General features: G+C 43.0%; 1 protein-coding gene across 3 annotated transcripts; it reads right to left on the bottom strand.

The window, feature by feature from the left end:
• Positions 1 to 2,241: 2,241 nt before the first annotated feature.
• CENPN (centromere protein N) lies at positions 2,242 to 23,719 on the bottom strand. Of its 3 annotated transcripts, none has more exons than XM_028095457.2 (11): positions 23,551 to 23,719; positions 19,844 to 20,024; positions 19,164 to 19,209; positions 16,729 to 16,788; positions 16,236 to 16,312; positions 9,217 to 9,393; positions 8,806 to 8,907; positions 7,489 to 7,552; positions 5,946 to 6,058; positions 3,130 to 3,256; positions 2,242 to 2,891 (listed from the first exon to the last, which is right to left on the bottom strand). In XM_028095457.2, exons 2-11 carry the CDS (start codon positions 20,012 to 20,014, stop codon positions 2,809 to 2,811), a joined length of 1,020 nt encoding a protein of 339 aa, XP_027951258.1. In that variant the 5' UTR covers positions 20,015 to 20,024; positions 23,551 to 23,719; the 3' UTR covers positions 2,242 to 2,808. The 3 variants fall into 3 exon arrangements, with proteins under 3 accessions (XP_027951258.1, XP_027951266.1, XP_027951276.1); XM_028095465.2 differs by having other exon boundaries at positions 23,664 to 23,719; XM_028095475.2 differs by lacking the exon at positions 16,729 to 16,788.
• Positions 23,720 to 23,776: the final 57 nt, after the last annotated feature.

Genomic DNA, 23,776 nt, shown 5'->3' with positions numbered 1-23,776 from the left:
ACTAGCCCTAGGTTGCATTGTACAAACGAATGAGTTGCTGTGATTGTTAATCATTTTAAGGGAGGCTGGATTTACTTGCCTGCATCTTTTTTGTTTTGCCTTTTTTGTTTTTGCCTGTCTCTTAACTGCTGAAATCCGATTACTATTTAGGGGAGAGTATGACTCAGGGCAGGGTTCCAAAACCTAAGTAGTTAGAAGGACTAGCTAGACCAAGTAAATGAGCAGAGGCCAGGTGTAGACAAAAGGGAGAAGTGAGGATTGTAGTGAAATGGAAAATCTATCCTTTGTTTAAAGGGGGGCAGCTGCTACTCATCTTTGGTATCGTTAGATTTATTTTTCAAGGTTTTTATGTGAAAACTTCCAACTTATATATCAGCAGCTGTACTAGTTTTCTTTTGCTGCAGTTACAAGTTACCACAATCTTGGCTTAAAACAATACAGATTGTGTCAGAGGTCTGACCCAAGTACTAGGCTAAGATAAAAGCGTGGGCAGGGCTGCATTTCTTCTGGAGGCTCTACAGAAGAATCTTGCTTACTTGCCTTTTCCAGTTTCTCAAAGTCAGTAATGGTGAGTTGAGTCTTCATCCCATTACGGACTTCTTCTCCCTCCGCTCTCTCCTATTCCTGTTCCACTTTTTTTTCCCCCTGTTCCACTTTTGAAGATCATTGTGATTACAGTGGCTCCATTCAGGTAGTCCAGGATAATCTCCCCTATGCAAAGCCCCTTGGCCTTGTAAGGTAATGTATTTACAGATTCCAGGGGTTAGGATGTGGACATCTTTGAGTAAGGGGCATTATTCTGCCCATCACAGAAGCTAATTCTGATTTTAAAAGTACTGTGGGACAAACAAACAAACCCTACAACTATGTGTGTGGGGGATAGCATCTACAGGCTATTGTTTCTTTTGGCATGGTGTCTAAGAATACAGGCTCTGGAATCTGACTGCCTGGGGTCAATGTGGGCTCAGCCACCTACTAGCGTGGCTTCGGTATTCACTGGAGTAGAAATAGACTAGTAATGCTGCCTGTGTTACAGGATTGTGAAAATATGATAATGCACATAAAATACTTAGCACTGACATAGTACGTACTCCATAAATGTTAGCTAATCATTTTTGGAGACCCTACCTAATGTACAATAAATTCCTTTGGCTGTAGAGGTCCTTGGGTCTGCACTTATTGATCCATCTGTTGCCAAGACGGCATCTGAATGCAGTACGTCTCTGGATCATCAAGTACGTAATAGAAGTTCCAGTGCAAGACAGCGACATAGGAAGAAACTGAACTCACCTCCTCCATGGAATACACCAAATTATACCTATTTAAAGAATAATTCCTCCTAAAGAAGAACTGAGGGCCGACTGAACATCAAGTACAAAAGAGATAAAGAGTTCCATGTACTCTCATTTCCTTAAGTAGGTGCCTCTGTCTGGGAGGGCCGTAGGGTACAGCCTCAAGTGATTCCACTATAGGCTGGATAATATGATTAGTGTCTTCCTTGCTCAGGCTCCGATTGCACATCACTGCCAAGCACCCAGGAGGGCTGTGAGCCTGTTAGAATCCATCTGGGGACCTGCAGGGCCTCTGTGCAGACCTAACAGAGGCATTCAGGCACCGAGCAAAAGTGCCTACCACATGCGCGCACAGAGGGACAGATGCTCGATACCACGTCTATGTCTTCAAGGAAATTAGCATTATTGAGCCCCTGCAGACTCAGGGCCTCGCTGTGAGATAATGGAAGTGTCTATGCCATTTGCTAATTATATCTAAAAACATATATTTCACGTTTCTGTAATCTGTAGACATTACCATTACATTATAAAGCATTGTTCAGCCCTGCTTCTCTGATGGTATTTACATATCTGTATATTAAGCCTGTTTTTGATTTTCATCAAAAGTAACCAATGTACCAGTTTTTAAATATCTTCATTCACAAATTGGTGTCTTCATCTCTGCTTTGACCACTGGCTGACTTCATTCTAATTGTTCAACCTTCTAGCAGCTGGAGGCACCTGTCTGTTGTTACATGGCTGTTTTATCTCTGGCTTTATTCTGTCCTTCTTGCTTTTTGTTTGCTTTCCTATTTGCCCAGAGTGCCTCACCTTTTCATTTCATCATCATTGTAATATACGTTTTTATATCCCAAATCCTGTGTGGAACAAAATAGGGACTATATTTTGAAATGTTATTAAGAAAGTACATGCTGTTTAGTGATGATCACTGAAAAATTTCCATCAAAAGTAATTGATATACCAGTTTTTCAATCTTTATTCACAAATCAGTATAGTATGGTGAGTCTGCAAGTATGATAAAACAGATTATGAAAAGTATCATATTTACAACGAAACTATTATATTACTGAATCATCTGATATGCTACCTCCCACAATCACATCATGGACACAACTCTACCCTTCGAATGGACCAATTTTATGATTTTCCTAGAAAGTTTTGAGTTGAGGATAGTTTCCCGCTGCTTCTTTCCAGGATCCAAGGCTTCAGGCAAAATCCTTGGAAACAAGCAATTAGAACCTGATCTCTCCAGGATGGAGGAAATGAGTGAGAAAAAGGACATGTCACTTTTTAAAGGCCCACAATTGCTATGCTTTGCAGGATATGGGGGAGAGGGGTACACAGTGGAGGAGGAAAGAATCAGTCCCAACAATTTTATTGAATGTTTCTGAACTGTCAATATCAAGAATTAATTTCTAAAACACAAGTTCATAAACAGAAGCTATCTGGCTAGCTGTTGAATGAAATGCATAGGCAATAATCAAAGAGATGCTGTGCTTCCAAAACCATATACATCTTATTTATCTCTAATTTTAAAATAATTCATTCCCTTATTGGGTATGCAAGTAAGCAATGGAGAAAGTGGTGCATCTGCAATACCTGAAATTAAAAGAAAAGAAAAGAAAATGAGTCAGTTAAACAATGGCTGAGATTCGAGGTGGATCATGGATCCCCATGAGGTGCAGAAACAGAACATGCAAAATAGGGCATGAGGGGATAGCGGACCCGAACCAGGAGAAAGCTCAGAGGTGATTAGCCAGTAAAAAGAGAGGATACATACTACCTGAATGTAGTGTGTTGTTAATTCTTCCCGCTGTAAGATAAGCTGACTACTTACCAGCTGGTGCTAAGGTTTTCAATGCTTCCAGGAGATGCGGGCTGGAGAACTTTATTAGGCACCGGAGGGGCTCTTTTCTCTCTGCCAAGATGTCTCCATTGAAGTCACTTTTGAATTTCGTTTCAAGCTGTCAACAAATACATTTACAAATAATTACTAAATAAATCAGCTGGAATGGTAAACTATAATGAGATCAGGTTTGCATTTCATTAATTCTTTCATCAAGAAATACAGGGATTAAGGGGGGTGTGAGCCATTTAATTTGCTAACTACAAATGTAGAGGGCAACCAGTGTGTCAAATGATATCACACACAAAACACCTTGGTGTCTGACACACAGGGACCTGGGAGGTGAGTTCAACCTTCTGGTGACCTTTACCTGGGCATTTAGTTTGCATTCCCTTAAAAAAAAAAAAGATTTTATTCATTTATTTGAGAGAGAGTGCGCAAACATGAATGGGGGGAGGGGTAAAGGGCGAGGGAGAAGCAGACTTCCTGCTGAGCAGGGAGCCTGACGCACACCAGGTGCACGTGGGGCTTATCACAGGACCCTGAGCCAAAGACAGATGCCTAACCGACTGAGCCACCCAGGCCCCCTGCCCCGGTTTGCATTCCTTTCTTAAATTAAATTAAATTAGCCAAATATAGTACATACTTAGTTTCAGATGTACTGTTCAACAATTTATCAGTTGCGCCTAACACCCAGTGCTCATCACATCGCATTCTTAATGGCAAATTAGCACTATCTGTTGTAATTGGTCCTTTTGATGTAAACATGTCATGTTTTTTAAGTCACTATCACGATTTCTTTTTACCTTATTATGGAAGATTTCAAAAATACACAAAAGTAAGGAGCACAGTATAATGAGTGCCCGTGAGCACATCCCCCAGCTGAAAACATTATCAATTCACGGTTAGTCTTGTTTCATCAATGACCCCACCTCCCTGTTCCTTGCTGACCACTGTCACCGCATTATTCTGAAGTAAATCCAAGACACCATACTATTCCAACTGTGAATATTTCAATATGTATCTAAAAACGACCTAAGAAGGACTCTTTTTTAAAAACTTCACCCCCATAACCTTACCACACCTAAAAAAATTAGTAACAATCTACCAATCCTTTAATATCATCAAATATCCAAGTACTGCTGCTTCAATAGGTACCTGAGTCTTAGATTCTAATTTCAATTTTTTTTTTAACTTAAAGTGACTCTTAAAATTAAGAGACAGTATGCTGAAATATTTAGAGGGTGAGTAATGTCTGTGACTGCCTCAAATGGTTCAGAATAAATCAACAAAAAGAAAGTAAATGTGACAATATGTTAACAATTAGTGAATTGAAGCAAAGGGGAAATGGGTGTTCATTGTAATATCCTTGCAAGTGTTCTGAAGGTTTGACATTTTTCAAAATAGAAAAGGTAGGGAAAATTAATAGAAGGTATGAAGCAATGTGTACCTTGACTTAACATATTCTAAACTGTATATACAGGGAGATTTGTGGAGTCTTACTTATTCCCGATCAGTGGTTCTCTTTAGTGGGCAGAATCAGCAGAAGGCTTGTAAGAACAGGTGGTTGGGCCCCACCTCTAGAGTCCCTGATCCAGTAGGACCACAGTAGGGGCATTCCATTCTCAATTGATGCTGATATGGTGGGTCCAGAGACCACATTCGGGAACCAGTGTCTTAGAGTATGGGGTGTTCAAAGGAACTGGGTTAAAACTGCCATGTAGGGAGCCCAAAGTGAAAGATATTAATCAGCTTTTCCCACTAAAAAAAACAAATCAAAGAAAACAGGTGTTCGGCCTGAGTGATCAGATCAATGGCAGATTTAAAGCATTGCCCGTGGCTGCATGGGGTGCTAAGCAGAAAGGATTTTAATAGAGGGGAGGAGGGTGTTAGGAGTATGAGCGCAAGTATTAGATTAGGGCAATCATAACCTTGAATTCTTCTAATGGGGGCAGTGGGCTTGCCCCCAAGCTGGCCTTCCTGATGGGCAGTGGCATGCTTCTGGAATGAGCTAGGTTTGCAGTATTAACAAAGCTACTAGTTTTTCTCCTGTGCTGCCAACTGGGCTATGTCATGACTTACTTATTCATTCACTCTTTTATTCAACGAGTATTTATGACCACGGACTACATGTAAGTGTTGCTCCAGGTGTGGATGGGCTAGAAAGGTATAGCTTACAATTTTCTGCCCTCAAAAATACAGATCGAGGCCAGTTCTGCATAACTAAATTAATATGTAAGAGGAAATAAAAAGGCAAAGTCATAATTTCTAAGTCTCCTTTGCTAACAGAGGCACTTAATAAATATGATAAAGAAGTCTATTCTAACTCATAAATTCATCATACAAAATTAAAGTGATACTGACTATGCTTATGGTGGTGAGCACTGAGTCATGTATAGAATTGCTGTACGTCCAAAACTGCTGTTAACATCGTGTGTCAACTCTATTCAATAATTAGAAAAGGAATTAAAAAAAGAAAAAAGTGATAAAGGAAAAGAAAGTTTCTTATAACTGTTTTCCACTTAAAGTTTCTGTTCTTTTATTTATTTATTATTTTTTAAAATTTATTTATTCGACAGAGAGAGATACAGTGAGAGAGGGAACACAAGCAGGGGGAGTGGGAGAGGGAGAAGCAGGCTTCCCGCTGAGCAGGGAGCCCAACATGGGGCTCGATCCCAGGACCCCGGGATCATGACCTGAGCCAAAGGCAGATGCCCAACGACTGAGCCACCCAGGCGCTCTTAAAGTTTCTGTTCTTTTAAAAATGTATGGATACCTTGTAATTCATGTTTATAGCAATGTCCCACCTTATATTGTGCAAATTCTAGTCTTGGTTGAGGATAGTCTCCAAAAGTTTCTTGAGTCACTCTCTGGACTCTCTCTTTTTCTATTCTGTTTTCATGAATGATCCGCGAATCCACTATATATGGAAGATTTCAAAAGAAAACAGATATTAGAAATATACTTCATCCATAAAGTATCTTCCTTTCATTCCTAACCTTTCAACTTGCTTGAAAATTTAAAAATTATGTTTACTGTTTCTTCTCTTGATTGCAATTATTCCTTGTTATAGGAAAGTTGCAAAGTGCAGGCTGGTAAATAAAATAAAAATCCCCCATAATTCTACCAAGGCAGAGAAAGCACTGTTAACATTTTAATATATTTCTTTTTTTTTTTAACCTATTTATTTGACAGAGAGAGACACAGTGAGAGAGGGAACACAAGCAGGGGAAGTGGGAGGGGGAGAAGCAGGCTTCCCGCTGACCAGGGAGCCCCATGCGGGGCTCGATCCCAGGACCCTGGGATTATGACCTGAGTCAACCAGGCTCCCCTGTCTTGCCTTTTTCTTAATGAATAGAAAGATCTGTGTTTTTTAAACTGGAATTATAAAATATACACAATTTTGTATTCTGCTTTCTTTACTTAATGTGAAATCAATGGCAGTTCTTATGCCATTGGAAAGTCATAAAAATGTTTGTTCATAATTGCTGTACCATTTCATTGGATTGCCAAATCACTGCCGAGATAGGAAACTGTTCATTTCTAGAAATCTAGATTGTACCCCACCACTCTTCTCAACTTTGTGGTCCACCATAGTAGTTTCTTACTCTCCTGGGTTTCCACGGAGAGACTCCTGCTATCTGCGAGTAGCAACATAGTCACAACTCTGATTATTCAAGAAGCAGTTTATCCAGCATGCACTCTGAGCCAGGGCTCCAGACTGGACAGATGTGGATTTCATGCCTGGCTTTGGCGATTCCTTGCTGTGTAACTTTGCTTAGCTAGTTACTAAACCCTTCTGAAACCCAGCTGCCTGATGAATAGGGATTGTTCAGGGGACTACTATGAAGATGAAGGAAGTGACACCTATAAGCATCTGAGTGTGGTGCTTGGCACAAAGAAATGCTTGACTATTAGTTAATTTTTAAGTGTTATTATTTGATGTTCTAGCAAATTATAAAAGGAACCTATGGTAGCTCAGTTTCCCTTAAAAAAAATTTTTTTTTTAAAGATTTTATTTTAGAGAGAGACAGTGAAAGAGCGAGCATGAGTGGGAGCCGGCAGAGGAAGAGGGAGAAGCAGGCTCCCCGCTGAGCAGGGAGCTTGATGTGGGGCTCGATCCCAGGACCCTGACATCATGACATTGGCCGAAGGCAGATGCTTAATTGTCTGAGCCACCCAGGTGCCCCTTAGTTTCTCTTTTCAAGAGAAAGTTACTTTTCAATTTTTCTGAAATCAGTAGATAGTTCTGAATCCGGCTCCTAGGGATTAAATGTTTTACTGAGTGACAGAAATCTAAAAAGGAATGATGTGCTTCCAAAGTTTGGTTTTATTTTAAAACACACATACTGTGTATATCCAGCTCCAGGGTTCTTTCCTGCAGAGGTACAGTGGTGTTGTGGGTTTCAAAGTTCTTAAAAAAAAAAAAAAAAAGGAAAGAAAAAAAGTGAATCTTCTAATTTTAACATCTTGAAATATAAATAGTAAATGGTTTTAGTACATAACAGTGTATCACATCTTTATTTATTTATTTTTTTCAACAAAAAGAGATTTGAGGCCACATCCAGGCTGAGTTAAGCATTTCCCCCAGAGCAGGAGACTGGCAGAGACTGCTGGGCCAGCAACATGTCTGTTTTGAATGAGGAGCTCTGTACTTTGTTAGCATAAAAATGGATCTGGATGAAGCACAGCTGGTGAGTGCAAAAGCTAGAGGAATCCCAGGCAGGGTCTGCAACGTGATACTTCAGCTTTAGAGCTATGTCTTCACTGTAAAATACTCGCTGACGCTCCTTTTGGAAAAATTACTTTCCTACTGAAGTGAGTCTCTCAATCAATCCTTTTTCCCTTTGCAGGCGATGTTTTTATAATTAAGTGTTTGACAGTGTGAATATCCTAGGGATGCAGTTGTCATAGCAGGACAGGTGGAAGGTGGTGGATAAGAGGGCCTCTAACTAACTAATCTAACTAACAACGTTAGATTTTTTTCCTTAAAGAGTGACTTGTAGGGAGCCATCACTTCTTTCTACTTAGAACAGCTGAAAATATGTAAGTATAATGTATCTAAGGGCTCGAAGATATACACAGAGCATTAACAGTCCACCTCAGGAGTCTGAACATATGAGCACACTTGTTGCCATGCAGAGGAAAAAATAACCCTGAGTTTGTGAGTAAGGCCAGATCCCTTCTTATCATTAAAGGAAACAATGCATTCAAATAATTTTAACAAATAAATTGTGGGACTTAATAATAAAACAATGCTTTCTCCTTTCCTTCTAACTCCCGTATCACCTGCTTGACTAATGGGACAAAAATGAATTCTACTTCTCTCTTGCATAATAGAATAATTAGCTTCCAAAGACAGTGTCAAGTTACTCTAGAGCTAAAATAAATTCTAATTGGAATAGCTGATTTGGAAACTGGGATCTGTAACATAAACTCTAATGACTACTGAACAGTATAAAACAAATTGCAATTGCAACAAGAGGATACTGAGGCACTGCGGTTTCCTTTCATGTTAACTAACTGAAAGCTTTCTCCACTTCAGTAATATCTGAAATGACCTCCTTCTGTTCGAGGTGGACTCTCCCACCTGCTCAGACACTACTAAGTCAAGTGTGAAGGAGAAAACGGAGATGTAACTTGAAAGAGAGTCACTGATGGGCTCACCCGATTATACTGTTTAAAAACAATAGCCTTCAGAGAGTCCAGATACCGGCTTCTGAGGTCCATTTTCACAATCTTATGGTGATTGCTAGCAACTGTCAGTGCCTGGAAGTGAAAATTAGCAAGACTATTAGGATTACCGTGTTTATCGCCCAATATTTATAATATCTATAATATTGGCTGAATTTTTGCATTAAGCACACATTACTTCTAGATGAAAGGACAATTAACAGAGAGCTCCAAACCAATGCTTGTGCCATGCTTCCACTTGTAGAACACTTTCTGCTCCTTATTTTAGGAAATCAAGAATACATGTGGCATTTTATATAAAATGCTTATTGAGCAGTTTAACCCTATGCAGACCTCTAAGATTAAGAGTAATAAAAATATAGCTTATAGTAATTGGTACCCTACCTGACCCAGAAGGGGTATATTGCTCTTCAGCTGGCAGGAGGAAGTGAAGACGTAGGGAGTCTGGGAGTAATACACCACATAAACAGGTTTGTACTGGTTTGGCTTTCTATACTGTGTTCCCCAGGCAATTCGAATCCATACTGAATTCTCCTCAGCATCTCTGAAGCTGACCGTCACCTTAAAAAAAGAAAAAAAAGAGTTAAGTTTCCTAATTAAAATCTGTGGCACTAGGGCACCCGGCTGGCTCAGTCTATAGAGCACGTTACTCTTGATCTTAGGGTCGGGAGTTCGAGCTCCACATTGCATGTAGAGAGTACTTAAAAAAAAAAAAGTCATATTAAAAACAAATCTGTGGCACCAGCAAGTGCTCTTTAAGAGTGAAAGATGTCACTAACCTTGCACACGGGCTGAGATCCAGCAGTCTTTTCTACTTTTCATTACAGTGTTTGGGGGATCTTGGGGAAAAGATTTTGTGGTTGCTTTGGAAAGATACATTTATGCCTTGCAAATTCTTTTGGAAGGAAAACAGATTTTAAATCCTACAAGCAAGGTACCACAATTTTTCAACAATTTCTGGGCTTGTCTCTAAAAAACTGTTCCCTGACATGTAAGAATTTATGAAATAAGGCAGCCTAACAAATGACATACCTGTTAAATAATGAGGCATTTTCAGCATCGAGCACAGACCTAGTATGCACTATAAAGTTTAATAGTAAAATTTCTATGTAGTAATGGATTCAAATATATTAATCCTAATGCTCATATGCATTTAGCTCAGATGCTAACAATTACTCTAAAGTAAAATTATGTGGCAAGAATATAGAAAATTCTATTTCATTTCCATTTCATGGATAAAACACAGATCTTTCTCAACTTCTAAATGTAATTGCCAGTTGGTGTGGAATTTAATAGGCTGTTCCTAGATTTTTTTTTTTAAGATTTTATTTATTTATTTGACAGAGAGAGACACAGCGAGAGAGGGAACACAAGCAGGGGGAGTGGGAGAGGGAGAAGCAGACTCCCTGCTGAGCAGGGAGCCTGATGCGGGGCTCAATCCCAGGACCCTGGGATCATGACATGAGCCGAAGGCAGAAGCTTAACGACTGAGCCACCCAGGCGCCCCTGTTCCAAGATTCTCAGCTCCTCCTTGATTCAGCTTCCCCTGGGAGGTCAGATCCCGGACAGGAGCCATCCAAGACAGGTGCACTTGGCTTGCCCGCATCTCTGTGCTTCCTCCCCCTTGTATCCTACTCCAGAAAAAACAGGCTGCAATGTGGCTGCTGGCATTAGCAAAGAAGACCATTCTTCTGACTCTGCCCACACTTTATCTGGCTGCTTTCCAATATGCCCTCGGTGTATGAGACAAGGAACCCTCCCCAGTCTGGGGTGCAGACTGTGTGGAGCGTGTGGAGTGCGCGGAGCTGTCTGACCTTCCCAAGGGAGCAGCACAGCATTTGGCCCCAACAGGCGCTCAGTGGACCTTTGCTGGCTTGAATGGAAGAGGGCAGGGTCTGATTCTGAATAGCCTCTTTGTGTCACATTACAAAAGCAAAGCCTGTAAAATCGAGATTGAATGCAGTAGATGGAGGGCACATTTTTACCAGAGGGAGAAAATTGGTTGCAGTCAACATATTCAGGTAATCTCTCTAGCCCAGAATGAGGATAACTGAATTAAAGCCTCATGGAGAAGCTTAAAGAGCTCTGTGTCCTCCCTATATTGGATGCAGAGTTGGGCACACATGTGTAAGTGTACCCGTTCCTGAGAGAGGTGCTGTGTCACTTATCAACATTTTCGTAAGGGTCTATGATCCAAAAAAGGTTAAAGAAAAATCAACAGACTAAGAGAAAAGAATATTCACAGAGTCAGTATAATCTCGGCCTAGGTGGCTTTCAGATGTTCTGTCTCACTTTCTTCCAGTAAAGATGATATTCAGCTACCTGAAGAGGTAGGGCCCAAATGCAGACCTGTACTATTTTCCCAAGAAACTACCTTAATAGACATCATCCTTCAGTAGCCAGGAGAAAGCATTTTTCACTGACGATAGCTCAAATACTGTTCAAGCTTAACTGGGACACTGATCCAGCCAAGGGTCCTAAGTGGTTTGGCTAACCCGGGACTATCCTGCTAGCCAGGGTACTCTGGCCATAAACTGGTTATAACTGGCCACAACCGACAAGCTACTGAACATATCAAAAACAATTTTAGCATGGGAATCAAATAAAGCTTACAACACACAGAATTGCTACATGTTTAACTATATTCATATATTTAGTACAGACTATCATTATTATACTACATGATACATGGGTATAAAAAGGAGAGTAAATGTACTACCTTTTTACAATTGAAACATATTTTTTAGTTTGTCTTTTCCTTCTCTGTAAGTTTTCCAAGAACATTTTGTTTTGAATAGTTTTACCTGATAAGATATACAGTTAATCTCTCTCTTTCTTTCTCTTTCTTGCATACAGAGACACACACACACTCTCAAAGGCTCTGGATCGGATCCCCTGTAGCACAGGCTCCTCCCATCGCTCCCCAGTTAGGCTCTCAGCTCCCTCTCATACCAGCTTCTCTACCCAATTGGTTCAGGGGCAGGAAGTTCTTAACCTGAAGCCCCTGGTTAGAATTCAGGTGTCTACGAACTAACTGAAATTGAGCATCTCCTTCAATTGTGAAGGTAGGCAACGAAACACGGTAGACTGTTAGCACCTGTTAGTTTGTTGTGTAGAAATCCCAAATATTTTCTTAACACATTACAATTGTTGCACCTGCCTCAAAAATATCATTTCTGCCCATCACTACTTTGAAACTAGTTGTTTTTAGACCTACTGTGAGATTATTTACTGTGTTACTAAATACTGTGTTACTAAAGAAGCACATGATATAGCACAACTTAGTATTTTAATACCTTAATAATGGTATTCTAACATAGTTGGTTTTCCTTATAATTCTATGTATTTTATTGTAGCATTTAAAAACAATCTTCTAAGAAGTGGCCCGTAAGTTTCACTAACAGCAAAAGGGGTCCTTGGCACAGAAAGGTTAAGACCTGTCCTATAGCAGCAGGCAAGTCACTTTTCAGTCCAGGAGACTCTACGTGGCACCATCATCAGCCTTTGGGAAAGTGGGGTTATCCAGCTGCTAGTTATGAGGAAAGTGAAGTTGAGCTGGGAGTCCTTGGTCAATTGAGAAATGGGGTTAGCACATGTGGGCCAGCTCAGAGCAGGGGAAACAGAGAAGACACACGGTGGTGGGCATCTGCCGGCCTTTCAAGCAGGAAGATGTGACTGATGAAAAAAGCTCCTCTGTTCTCCCAGCTTTTCCCACTAGTCTGCCTGAAATTCATTCAGGAGGCAAAAGCTTCTGGAACACAGCGGTGATAAAAGGAAATCTCACAACTGAAATACGAGGCCACTGATGTAGGAGGATATGGGAGCATTTCACTCTTCTCCTAGAACGGTTGGGGCAGGAGGCGTGGAGTTCAAACAACAGAAGTTCCCGGAGGAGAGAAGGGCAAGAGAGACTGTCACAGGGAAAGAGGGCACTGAAGGGGAAAGACGCAGACAAGCTCTGAAGTGCAGCTGAGAACAGCTCTCCCTCGGCGTCTGGTGTGGGGTGAACAGGGAGGGAACATGGTTGTGAGCGTTTCTCAAGAGGAGTTAGCCAGTCATGTTCGGCTTCATAAGAAAGCTGCTTCCAGAAGGGTCCACACCATATAACCCCATTTATGGATAGGTGGCTCGGGATTCTGTGCCAGTGAGGCTCTTTGTTTAAAGAAAAGCAGGTGCACATGCCATACCCACAGTTCAGATGGGACTCTCCTTTAATCTCCAAAAAGTGTATAATTTCATGGTAAGAATATTTTTCAAATAATATAATAAAAGATAACAACTTAGGAACAGAGGACCAAAGAGTGCTTATTCACAAAAGAGAAAAAAAAACCCAAAACAACCCAAAAAGGAGAGACATACCTTCTCTTGGCTCACAATTACCCTTGAACTGATTTATAGATTAAAGTGGACCCCCACTCAAAATGATGAAGATTTCCTTTTGTTTTGTAAACCTGATAAAATGATTCTAAGATTCATCAGGAAGAATAGCAACTGGGGTAAAGAAGAGTTACTGGGGGTAGGGACAGGTTTGCCTTGCCTTAATGGTTAATAAAATATTTTACAAACTACAGCAATTAAAGGAATGAGGAGTTTGCAAAGAATGTGCCCAATCCATTCATCCGCAGCATCTGTTCAGCCCTTGCTCATGTCAGAGGGGAGCAGGATGGTGGGTTTCTTCTCAGGGAGACTATAGGTCGGGAGGAGTATAGTGACTGGGGAACTGCCATGGCGGGGGGGATCGGTCAGGGAGACTCCTGGAGGGAGCACTTCGTAAGTGGAGGCAGAAGGACAGGGAGGAATGAGCTGTGCAAAGGCCAGGTGGTGGAGGATGTTCCAAGGAGAGGGAACAGCCTATGGCAAGTTCAAGAACTCAAAGAATGGCTCAGTTTGGGTGGAGTGTGGAGTACAGGTAGTTAACGCCCAAGAGGCAGGCAGTGGATCCAGAAGTGCACAAAGAGAAACAGCTCAAGAGTAAAATACAGACTCTAAAAGCACGAACGAATCTGAAGAATCCAAGGATGATAAACCAGTAGAAAAAGCTAAATTAGTCAACAAATGGTGTTGGGATGACTCATTCGCTTCCGAAAGGGAAGTGGTGAACGACTCTGTCTCTGCCTCCCTCCTCTGTCCCGCTAAAGTAAGTTCCCATAGCCAAAACTCACTGGGCGGAGGGCTGAGTGCAGAACTTTGGGGGATGCTCCAGCGAAGGGCAGAAGGAAAGGAAAGGAGTTAGCCATGGAGACGATGAAGACCAGTTTAGGATGGGCAGAAGACAACCAGGGGAAGACAGAGATTCAGGATCAAGAGGGTCAGACTGCCAATTCTCTGACAGCATGACCTTCCTGAGCACGAGAAATGGATGTTGTGCGTCTCGCACACGGCAGAGGCTGAGCCGTGAGAGCCTGTGTGGATGTGAAGAGCACGAGCTCAAAGCCACCTGCCTGGGTTTTGACGCTGGCTCTGACGTTAACCACTGTGGGACCCACCTTGCATCACCAGGAGGGTACAGTGAGTTAGTGACTGGCAAGGGCTTAGCCCAGGGCCTGGCACACACAGGTGTTTGTAATCGGCATTACTGGTGACAGAGAACCAGCCGTGGGATTTTGTGGTATTACTGGTGCCCCTGAACAGGGAGGTTCTCACACTTGACTGGGCATTAGCATCACCTGGAGGGGTGTGGCCTACCCCTACTGTATCTGAGGGAGCCCAAGTATTTGCTTGTCTAATATGTTCCCAGCTGATGTTGAAGCTGCTAGTCTGGGGATCACAGGAGAACCACTGCTTTTCAAAACTCAGTTTCAATATGGAGGTGAGAGCAGTAGCCTGAATGCAAGAGGCTTAAGCATGAAGCTGGCAAGGATGGATTACCCTTTCAAAGGGTCTTTTTCAAAAGCTTTTTGAGGGGGCCAATAAATACCACCCCTCCTTCCTGTCCTTCTGGACCAGCTGAGAAATAAGGGAAAAAGAGGTGGTAGGCAGAGGCCAACACATATTACTAAGAAACTGATGACTGGCTCATATCTGCAGGCAAGTGGCCCTCCAGATAAAAAATCCAGAGTCAGGCAGAGTTGCCCACATGGTCACTGGCAGAATGACTCTGGGTAGCCTCCCTTGCGTGGGCAGAGCTGGCCCTGGAGGAACAGAGCAGGATAGGTGCCCTGTGGGCATCGCTGCTCTTATTCAGGCTAAGTCAGTGCTCCTGCCAGAGAAAGGCGAAGGGGATGGTGAAGGGGGGCCAGCACCATTGAGCTAATGGACATATCAGGAGCAAGAAAAGAATATTTCCCTCCAAGATTGTTGTGGTAGAAAGGATAGAGCTTGAGGATGAGCATGGGGAGTGGATGTCCTTCCACTGAGACCTGAGCATGTTTATAAGCAGTAGAGAAGAGACTACGAGTGTGAAATAGAACAGAGAACAGCAAAGTGGGGGCCTTACGAGGATGCAGGGAATGGATTCCAACCTCACACAGAAGGGGCACTGTGAGAAAGGAGACGAGAGAATCCACTCCGGTAGAAGTATGGCAGAAGTCACAGGGGGTGAGCTGAGGAGACGGAAAGACCAGGTGAGGGAATTTGCGTAAGGAGAGGAAACACTAGTATTCTGGAGAGGACAGCCAGAGAACGGTGACTGTGACAGGATTTTGGGAACGTCTTGCTGTGCAAGGAGGACTAAGGCAGACCAGGGTGGGAAGAGAATGAAGTAAGGGAGGCTGCTAAAAAAATGAATGTCTGAACCTACGATAAGATATTTGGTGGTGGGGCGCCTGGGTGGCTCAGTCAGGTAAGTGGCTGACTCTTGATCTCAGCTCACGTCATGTCTCAGGTTGTGAGATCGAGCCCTGCATTGGGCTCTGTGCTGGGTGTGGAGCCTGCTTAAGATTCCCTCTCTCCCTCTGCTCCTCCCCTCACTCTGTCTCTCTCAAAAGGAAAACAAAAAAGATACTCGGTGGTACTTGTCAAAGCGGAATGGCAGCTAAAGACTCTAGGGGTGCTCTAGAACAGTGCTGACCAATCCTGGAGCCGCCTGCCACCGGGGCTACTGCACTAAAATTCACTACAGTTACAGAAGATTAACATTCTAGTTCCTTGGCCACACTGGGCACATTTCAAGTGCTCTGTAGCCACGTGCAGTTACTAGCTAGTGTACCAGACAGCGTGGATCTAGAACATTTCCATCACTGCGGAGAGTTCTACTGCCTGGCACTCCTCTTGAGAAAGAAGCATTTGGCTCTGAATTGACAGGTGAGGGGAGAGTAAAGTTTTCATAATTAAGTAGGAGTTGACTTTGATCTGGCCTAGAATAGTATGGAATATTACTAATTAAAATTCATACAAATAAAAAAACCCTGCACAGATGCCTTGAAATTGAATTTCATGGAAATTCAGATAAGTTTTGTTCTTACATTTTTTAATGCTCTCCGAAGAATTTTCACAAATGAACTTTTGAATTGTTCCATATCAAAAAGATCAATGTCTTCACCTGTCAAAGTGAAAATAAGGGCAAATCAAGGGAGTATAATGTTCAAGAAATACATCTGCAAAGACTCTGAAGGTAAGCATTTTGTGTAATTTCAAAGATCTACAACGATCAAATCATACCAGTCGGTACCTGAGATACAGAGCAGCACCAAATATATTTCTCTTTTTTCCCCACAAAAGAGTAATTTTGAAATTACTCATTTGAAAGAAGAGACATTTAAGAGGAACATATTGCTATTCATTTCAAAATTTCCAAAATATCAAATATAAATGTTCAATTTAAAATGGAGAACACTGGGGTGCCTGGCTGGCTCAGTGGGAAAAGCATGTGACTCTTCATCTCGGGGTTGTGAGTTTGAGCTCCATGGTGGGTATAGGGATTACTAAAAATTTTTTTTAAAAAATGGAAAACATTACCTGGTTCTTTACTCATCTGAAAAACATCCCAAACTTTCTGGTGTCTATGAAATTGAGTATCTGAGAGAGGGAGGAAGAGCTTATTACTATTATATCCAAGAACTCCCAAGTAATGTGCTTATAAATACATATTTTAAATGCCTTTAATGCAATATGATACCAGAAAAAATAACGGTAATTTACAAATTAGGTCATAGACACTTTTATTCAAAATGTAACTTTTATATGGATTAAATTTTCTCCAGACAACTAAATCATGAAGAATTAGTGATATAGTAGAGATCTGGCATTTACTCGTACTTTGATTACTTCTTCTCTTTCCACGTGAGTCTACTCCACAGAAAGTGGCACTCGCCCAGCAGACAGGGATGCCGTGCTCCCCACGACTGGCCTTGGCACTGGCTGTTCCCCTTGGCAGGAGCCCTCTTCTAGCTGGTGGTGCACTTCATTCTGGTCTCTACTGAGAGGCCACCTATGCAGAGCAGCCTATCCCGGTCCCCTGCCCAAACCCACCTGCCCTCCACCCTGCTTTGCTTTCCTTTGTAGCACTTACCACCACCCTGAAGCCATGTGTGTTCCTCCCACTCACTCCACCATGACCAAGCCAGGAGCAAGTCAGGTCCACTTTAATCCTTGTATTTCCTGGCCTCACTCACTTCTCTCCATCCCCTCCCACTACCGTCTCATCCAGGCTACATTCCTCTCTGGCTTGGATGCTCCAACAGGCTCCTTTAGGTCTCTCCCATCCTCCCTGCTCTCTGTCTCTGCACTGTGAGCTTTGAAAAAACAAGAACCTGATTCTTTCTTGCTCATAATCTTCAGAAGGCTTTGCATTATTCTTAGAATAAAGACTGAAATCCTTCGAGTGGACTCTAAGGGTCTGTATCATCTGCCTACCTATGTCTCATGTGGTTTGACCCCTCCTGCATCACTGAGCTCCCATTTCCCGCCTTTTCTCCCTCCTGCTCCAAGACTTCCAGCGCTGTGCCCTTTGCCCTCCCGCTCCTTAACCTCCCTTCTCCCCTATGCCTAGTTAATGTCATTCATCCTTTGGCTCTCAGCTCACGTCTCAAGGAAGTCTTCCCTAAACCCTCAGTGCGGCAGATCCCACTCTGCTCTCACAGACCCCTTCTGTGTTCTCCTTCACGGCACCTGCTACAGTCCACAAGAAGGCATTTGTGTGATTAAGCAACCTGTCTCCTCCATAAGACTGTGACCTCTTAAGAGAGAATGAATCAACCTGTTTGAGCCACCAGCACCTAGCATACAGGCTGCCACATAGTGGTACTCAATGAACATTTGAACAAACTCGTGAGAAATGGGAATTACGTGGATCCACCTTTTATGGTCTAGATATAATCCAGTCACCGAAAATTAGACAGACTTAATCAGAGGCAGATGCGTAAATGAATTCAGCTATTTCGTAGTTGGAGTAGAATATACAGCTGATTTTTGTTACACACCAGGTCATAGAAAGCAGTTAATATAAATTGATAATAATTAATTAGTAAATACCAGGCTTTGTTCTAAGAACTTGACAAGGACTCTTATTTCATCCTCATAATAACCTTATGTGATATCATCAATATGATATGGTTTGTCAAATGATAATACTGAGGCACAGAGAGGTCAACGGCCTCCCCCCAGGACTCACAGGGAGACAATGATAGAGCCATGAACTGAACCTAAGAAATCTAGCCTTGGGGCCTGTGTTCTTAGACCCTAGACTCTGTTGCCTCCTGACAAGGAGAAGAGATGTCTTAAAAAAAAAAATACAGAGAAGAAAACTAGGGCACAAAGGGAAAAACCCCAAGAAAGGGAAGTGGAGGGGAGATAACAAGCTACAGTGTAATAAGAACAAGTTCTTGTAAATGTATTTTCAAATTCTGTTAATAACAAAACAAAGCCTAACAAATACCTACTATGTGCTTCCAGTAGCCAGTGACCGTGCTAAGAGCTTTCCAAGCATTATCTTATTTAACCCTCCGAGCCACCCTATGAAGTAGGTACTACTGGTCTCTCTGTTTTACTTAGCAGGAATCTAGGCTTAGCAAGGTGATGGGACTCGGCCAAGGACATGGGACTGGTAAGTGACAGAGGAGGGACTGAAACTAGGTCCGCCAGACTGAAGAAATCTGAGCCCTTACATACAAAATGGCCTCTCTGATGAAACAGGACTGGGGTCTGTAGGGGCGCCTGGGTGGCTCAGTTGCTTAAGCGTCTGCCTTCGGTTCAGCTCATGATCCCAGGGTCCCGGGATCGAGTCCCACGTCAGGCTCCCTGCTCAGTGGGGAGTCTGCTTCTCCCTCTCCCTCTGCTCCTTCCTCTGTTCCTCCCCCTGCTCGTGCTCTCTCGCTCGCTCTCTCAAATAAATAAAGTCTTAAAAAAAAAAAAAGCGGGACTGGGAAGTGTAAATACAAAGCACCGACACTCACAAATGATGTCTAAAAGGGCTGCGTCATGGACACTTGCACGCTTCTCCTGAAAGAGAAAATCACATATTTAGTGAACATGGAACAGTTTGGTTCTGCTCCATTTATAGCACATTTTAGGGTTGCTTAGAGCAACTGTGTCCAGTCTATGTTCTCCTGCCAAGTGTCTTGGTTCAGGCACTCCCCACCCTCCTCTCACAGTCTATTCCTCGTTCGTCTCTTTCAGACTCCTGTTTTGTTCTTAAGTCAGCTGTATCCTTCTAAACTTCCTCTACATCAGGATCTCCCAACTGGGCATGACTGACATTTAGTCGGATGATTCTGTGTGTGGAGGGCTGTCCTTGGATGTTAAGGAACATTCTGGCCTCTACCCACTGCAAGACAGTAGCATTCCCACAGGTCTGACCACAAGAAACATCTCCAGACATTTCTAGGCAAAACCGTCTTAGTTGAGAACCACTGCCCTACAACATACATTTTTATGTATGCACATTACATAGTGTTTCTCAATGTTGTACATAAAGATCTAGTTTATCCTTTTTAACGGATGAGGAATACATAGCCCACATTCCTTCATGGCTTAGCAGCTGCCTTAAATCTCTTTTGGACTCAAAAAGGGAAGAAAGAAAAAAACCAAAGGGGTAGTAGTATGATGCTTAAGTTTCAACATTTGGAACACTTACCTCACAGAGCAGAACCAAGTCATGCACAAGAGATTCCTTTCTCTGCCGGAAGTTTACAGTCTGCAGTTGCTTTTCAGACAAAAAATCCCAGGCTTTGAGGACTGTCATCATTTCAGTCATTGGGATTTTCAAGATGGTCCTCTTGATAAACTCGGCAAGAGTTTCATCCATCTCTTTGGCACTTTAATAAAAACAAAAACAGTACAACAAAGTATTAACCAAAAACAAAAGTTTAACTTCACTGAATTTTTCAGCCTATTTTTAGCCAGGATTTTGATTGGTAGGTCAAACACCCAGATGTTTAACTTTTTTCAGGCACTCTGCAAAGAGTGTTTCAACAGGAGGATTTAATTATTTTCTCCTTAAGCTGTATACTTATTTTTATTTAAAAAAATGTTTTTTAAAGATTTTATTTATTTGACAGAGAGCGAGCACAAGCAGGTGGAGAGGCAGGCAGAGGGTGAAGCAGGCTCCCCGCTGAGCAGGGAGCCAGATGTAGGACTTGATCCCAGGACCCTGGGATCATGACCTGAGCCAAAGGCAGACGCTTAACTGACTAAGCCAACCAGGCACCCCTAAGCTGTATATTTAAATATGCTTTGGAGGTTTTAAAAATTAGTGTTCTCTCTCCTTGACTGGCTAGAGTATTTTGATCTTTTGATGGTAATGATAAGTAAATCATTCATTCATGGGCTGATTCATGTAAAAAATCCGAGCACCTGTGTGTCAGGCCCTTCTGTGGGCAATGGGGATAGTTACATCTTTAACCATAAAGACAAAAGTTCCTGGTGGTATGGAGCATCCATTCTAGTGGGGAGAGAGAGGCAACAGGAAAATCACAAAATGTGTTAAAAGTGGTAAATCCTGCAGAGGGAATGGAACAGAGCTAGGAAACTAACAGTAGTTAAAATGGAGCAGGGGATTATGTGGGGGTGGAGTAAGCAGGCGTCATAGGGAAGGGGACATTTGAGCCAACACTTGGAGGACAGAGTGAGCCATGTGGCTAGCTGGTGGAAGAACTTGCTAGGCAGAGGGAACGGCAAGTGCAAAAGCCCTGGGGCTTTCAAGGAACAGGGTGAAGGACGCCTCCAGTGAGGCCAGAGTGGAGAGAGAGTGAGAAGGCACAGAGGAGGGAATAAGGTCAGAGAACATGGAGGCCCAGGGGGTCACTGCAAGGATTATGGCTTCTACTCTGACAGAAACTGGCCACTGGAAGGTTTTGAGAAGAGGTGGATCAGTCTGGCTACTGCCCTGGGGCAGGGGCAGAAGCAGGAGGCCAGCCAGAAAGCTGCTGCAAGGCAGGTAAGAGATGAGGGTGGACCAAAGTAGAGGTGGTGGGAAGGGGTCAGATGCTGGATATGCTCTTAAGGGTGAGCCCACAGGATTTCCTGATGGACTAGATGTGGGGTACGAGAGAAAGAGGAATCAGAGGTGATACCAATGTTTGTACCAGGCAGCGGGAAGAACGGAGTTGCTATTACCTGAGTTGCGGGAGACTAGAGGTGTGGGCAGAAGAAAGCTCAAGAATTCCATTTTGAATATGTACATTTTAAGGTTAATTGTTGGACGCCAAGAGTAGATACTGAGTAAACAGCGGGATGTATTAGTCTAGAGGACACAGTAAGAGACAGAGGTGAAGAGGATTGCAGTCTCTTTCTCCTTTAAGGTGTCACCAATTAAAAGACTGCTGCTACCTCACTCTTCCTGCCTGGTGCCTGAAAAGGAGATTCTTCAACTGTCCAAAAGGTCTTGAGCCCCAAATCTGGTATGGCTCCCTCAGCAACCAACAAAGGCAATGATCTTCAGAGGCATGGCTTAGTGGCTATCTCACAGCTGTGGCACTGGGAAGGGGGTTTCTGAGCCCTTTTATTACTTTTCTCAACGGGGGAGCTATGGGCTGAGGATGACAGTTGATCTCATTTGGGGACCCTAAATATGCATCTTCCCCCTGCCCCTTTTAAAATATGGCACATAAAAAGCAAGTAAGTGTGTTTTCTAAACAAAGATTAAGCAGCATAGCTGCAGAATTTCAATTTAAATTCTCTGCCTATCTTGCAAGAAGAGCATACAGACATTGGTGTCCATGTTTAAGAAAAGAGGCGTCAGTCAGTCCGTCAATCTCATCTGCTTACACCAGGCCTATGAGATTTGCAAGGACAAAGAGAGAAGTACCCCTCTACAAGAATCCAGGCTATGACTTATTTTTACCATTTGAGTGTTTGTTGAACATTGCATATAATCTATTACCATTGCCCACTTGCAAAAAAGATACTGACAGTCAACAAGATTTTACGAACTGAAAACAGCAGTTAGAACAAAAATAAAGCAAACTATTAGGAGTTGTGTAGAAGGAGAAAAACAACTGAATTAAGAACATGAGAACAGAATCAACATCATGAAAATTGAGCCTGATTTATTTTCTTTTTCAGATACAGGACCAACCTCCCCTAATATCAAAACTAAAATCCTTACCATGGTCTACAAGGCCCTGTTTGCTTCTTGCCTCCCTCCCCATCACCTTCCACTCTCTCCCTGGCTTTCTGAGCTCCAGCTACATTGGCCTTGAGTTCCTCTAGTACAAAAGGATCCTTCCAGAGAAGGGCCACTGTACCTGCAGTTACCCCCAGCCTAGAAGGTTCTTCTTGCACATTCACATGTGTGGCTCTTGTAATTGAGGTCTTAGCTTAGATGGGATCTGGTCTGAGACTTGTTCTGACCACCCATTCTAAAGGTATCTCCCTATCTTCCATTGCTTATTGTCTTTATAGAACTATCTAAAATTATCTTTCTTATTGATTACTGTATTGTTTTACAATATTGAGCCATAGGGTAAGAACTATGTTTGCCTTATTCATGGCTACATTTAGGGAAATGATAAATACATGTGGAATGAAATATTAGATACTCTCTGTAAGCAGTGTGCCTGGGGAGATAAGCAGCCTGGGGAGAATTAGGGTCCAACAGTGATATATCAAACCAACGTCTCCCATCGAAAACACTGGATTTCGGGGGAACCTTGTAAAAATGCAGATTCCCGGGCCCCAACGATTTGAACTGGTAGGTGGGTGGGCACTGAGCAGGGCGTTAGAGCTTGACTTTTTTTTTTTTTTTTTTAGAACCTGCACTTTTAGAATGCCTCAGAAGATTCTTAATTCTGGGTAAAGTTTGCAAAATGTCTTTCTACAGACTTGTGGTAGAAAGAGCACTCAATCTCACCAATAAGGCTGGTAAACCCCTGCGTAAACTCTTCTGATTCCTTATGACTCTCTAATTTCTTTTTACTTCTGGCTCTTAGGAGCACAGTGCTTGGCATATATCATGTGCTCAAGAATGAACGCAGGACAAAAAAGAACCCTTTTAGGTAACTTTTCTGTAGATCTCCTCCTCTTACATTGAGGAGCTGCCACTGGAGCATAAGGGAAAACACGAGAGGCGCATGGACGGAAAAAAAAAAAACGGAAGCCAAGCCAGATTAAAAAAAAAAAATCAAAACACCCAACTCCCCGCAGAGGTTCAGCCCAAGCCCCGGCTGGCACAGAAGCCCGTCACACATCTGCCGGCGGCTCCGGAGCTGACGTACGTCCGGGTAAGGCCCCGCCCCACTGTGGGCGGATGTGACATCACGCCCAAGCGTCGCTGCCCTCTCTCATCCCAGCCCCAACCGTAGTTCCCCACCTCTGACCCGAGGCCAAGCGCCAAGCCCGTACCGTGGGACGTGTGGCAGTCGCGGAAAAGTCGCCCCACAGGCCTGGGATGTGGCTTTCTCAAGGCTCCCGCCACATTCAAGGGCCCGATCCCACGCCGCGCGCGAGTCTCTTACAGTCTGTCATCGCCAGCAGTGTCTCTTCTCAGCAGCTCTTCCCGCCCGCTGCGACTTCAAAGCCACCAATTGCAGTTCCCGCCGTCCTCCGGTCCCGCCCCCCCGGAGCTCTC

The sequence above is a fragment of the Eumetopias jubatus genome, unplaced genomic scaffold, assembly GCF_037043125.1.
Source record: "Eumetopias jubatus isolate StellerSeaLion01/CBP00866 unplaced genomic scaffold, mEumJub1_p1.0 scaffold_10, whole genome shotgun sequence".
NCBI lineage: Eukaryota > Metazoa > Chordata > Mammalia > Carnivora > Otariidae > Eumetopias > Eumetopias jubatus.
This window is presented reverse-complemented; position numbering and strand designations above follow the sequence as displayed.

Excerpts from the sequence above, each read along its gene's own strand:
- CENPN (XM_028095457.2), bottom strand. The coding sequence starts at position 20,014 with ATGGATGAAACTCTTGCCGAGTTTATCAAGAGGACCATCTTGAAAATC. Across the intron at positions 9,394-16,235 it reads TTCGGAGAGCATTAAAAAAT|GTGACGGTCAGCTTCAGAGA; the intron begins GTAAGAACAAAA and ends TCTTTTTTTAAG. Across the intron at positions 2,892-3,129 it reads GAAAACCTTAGCACCAGCTG|GTATTGCAGATGCACCACTT; the intron begins GTAAGTAGTCAG and ends TTTTAATTTCAG.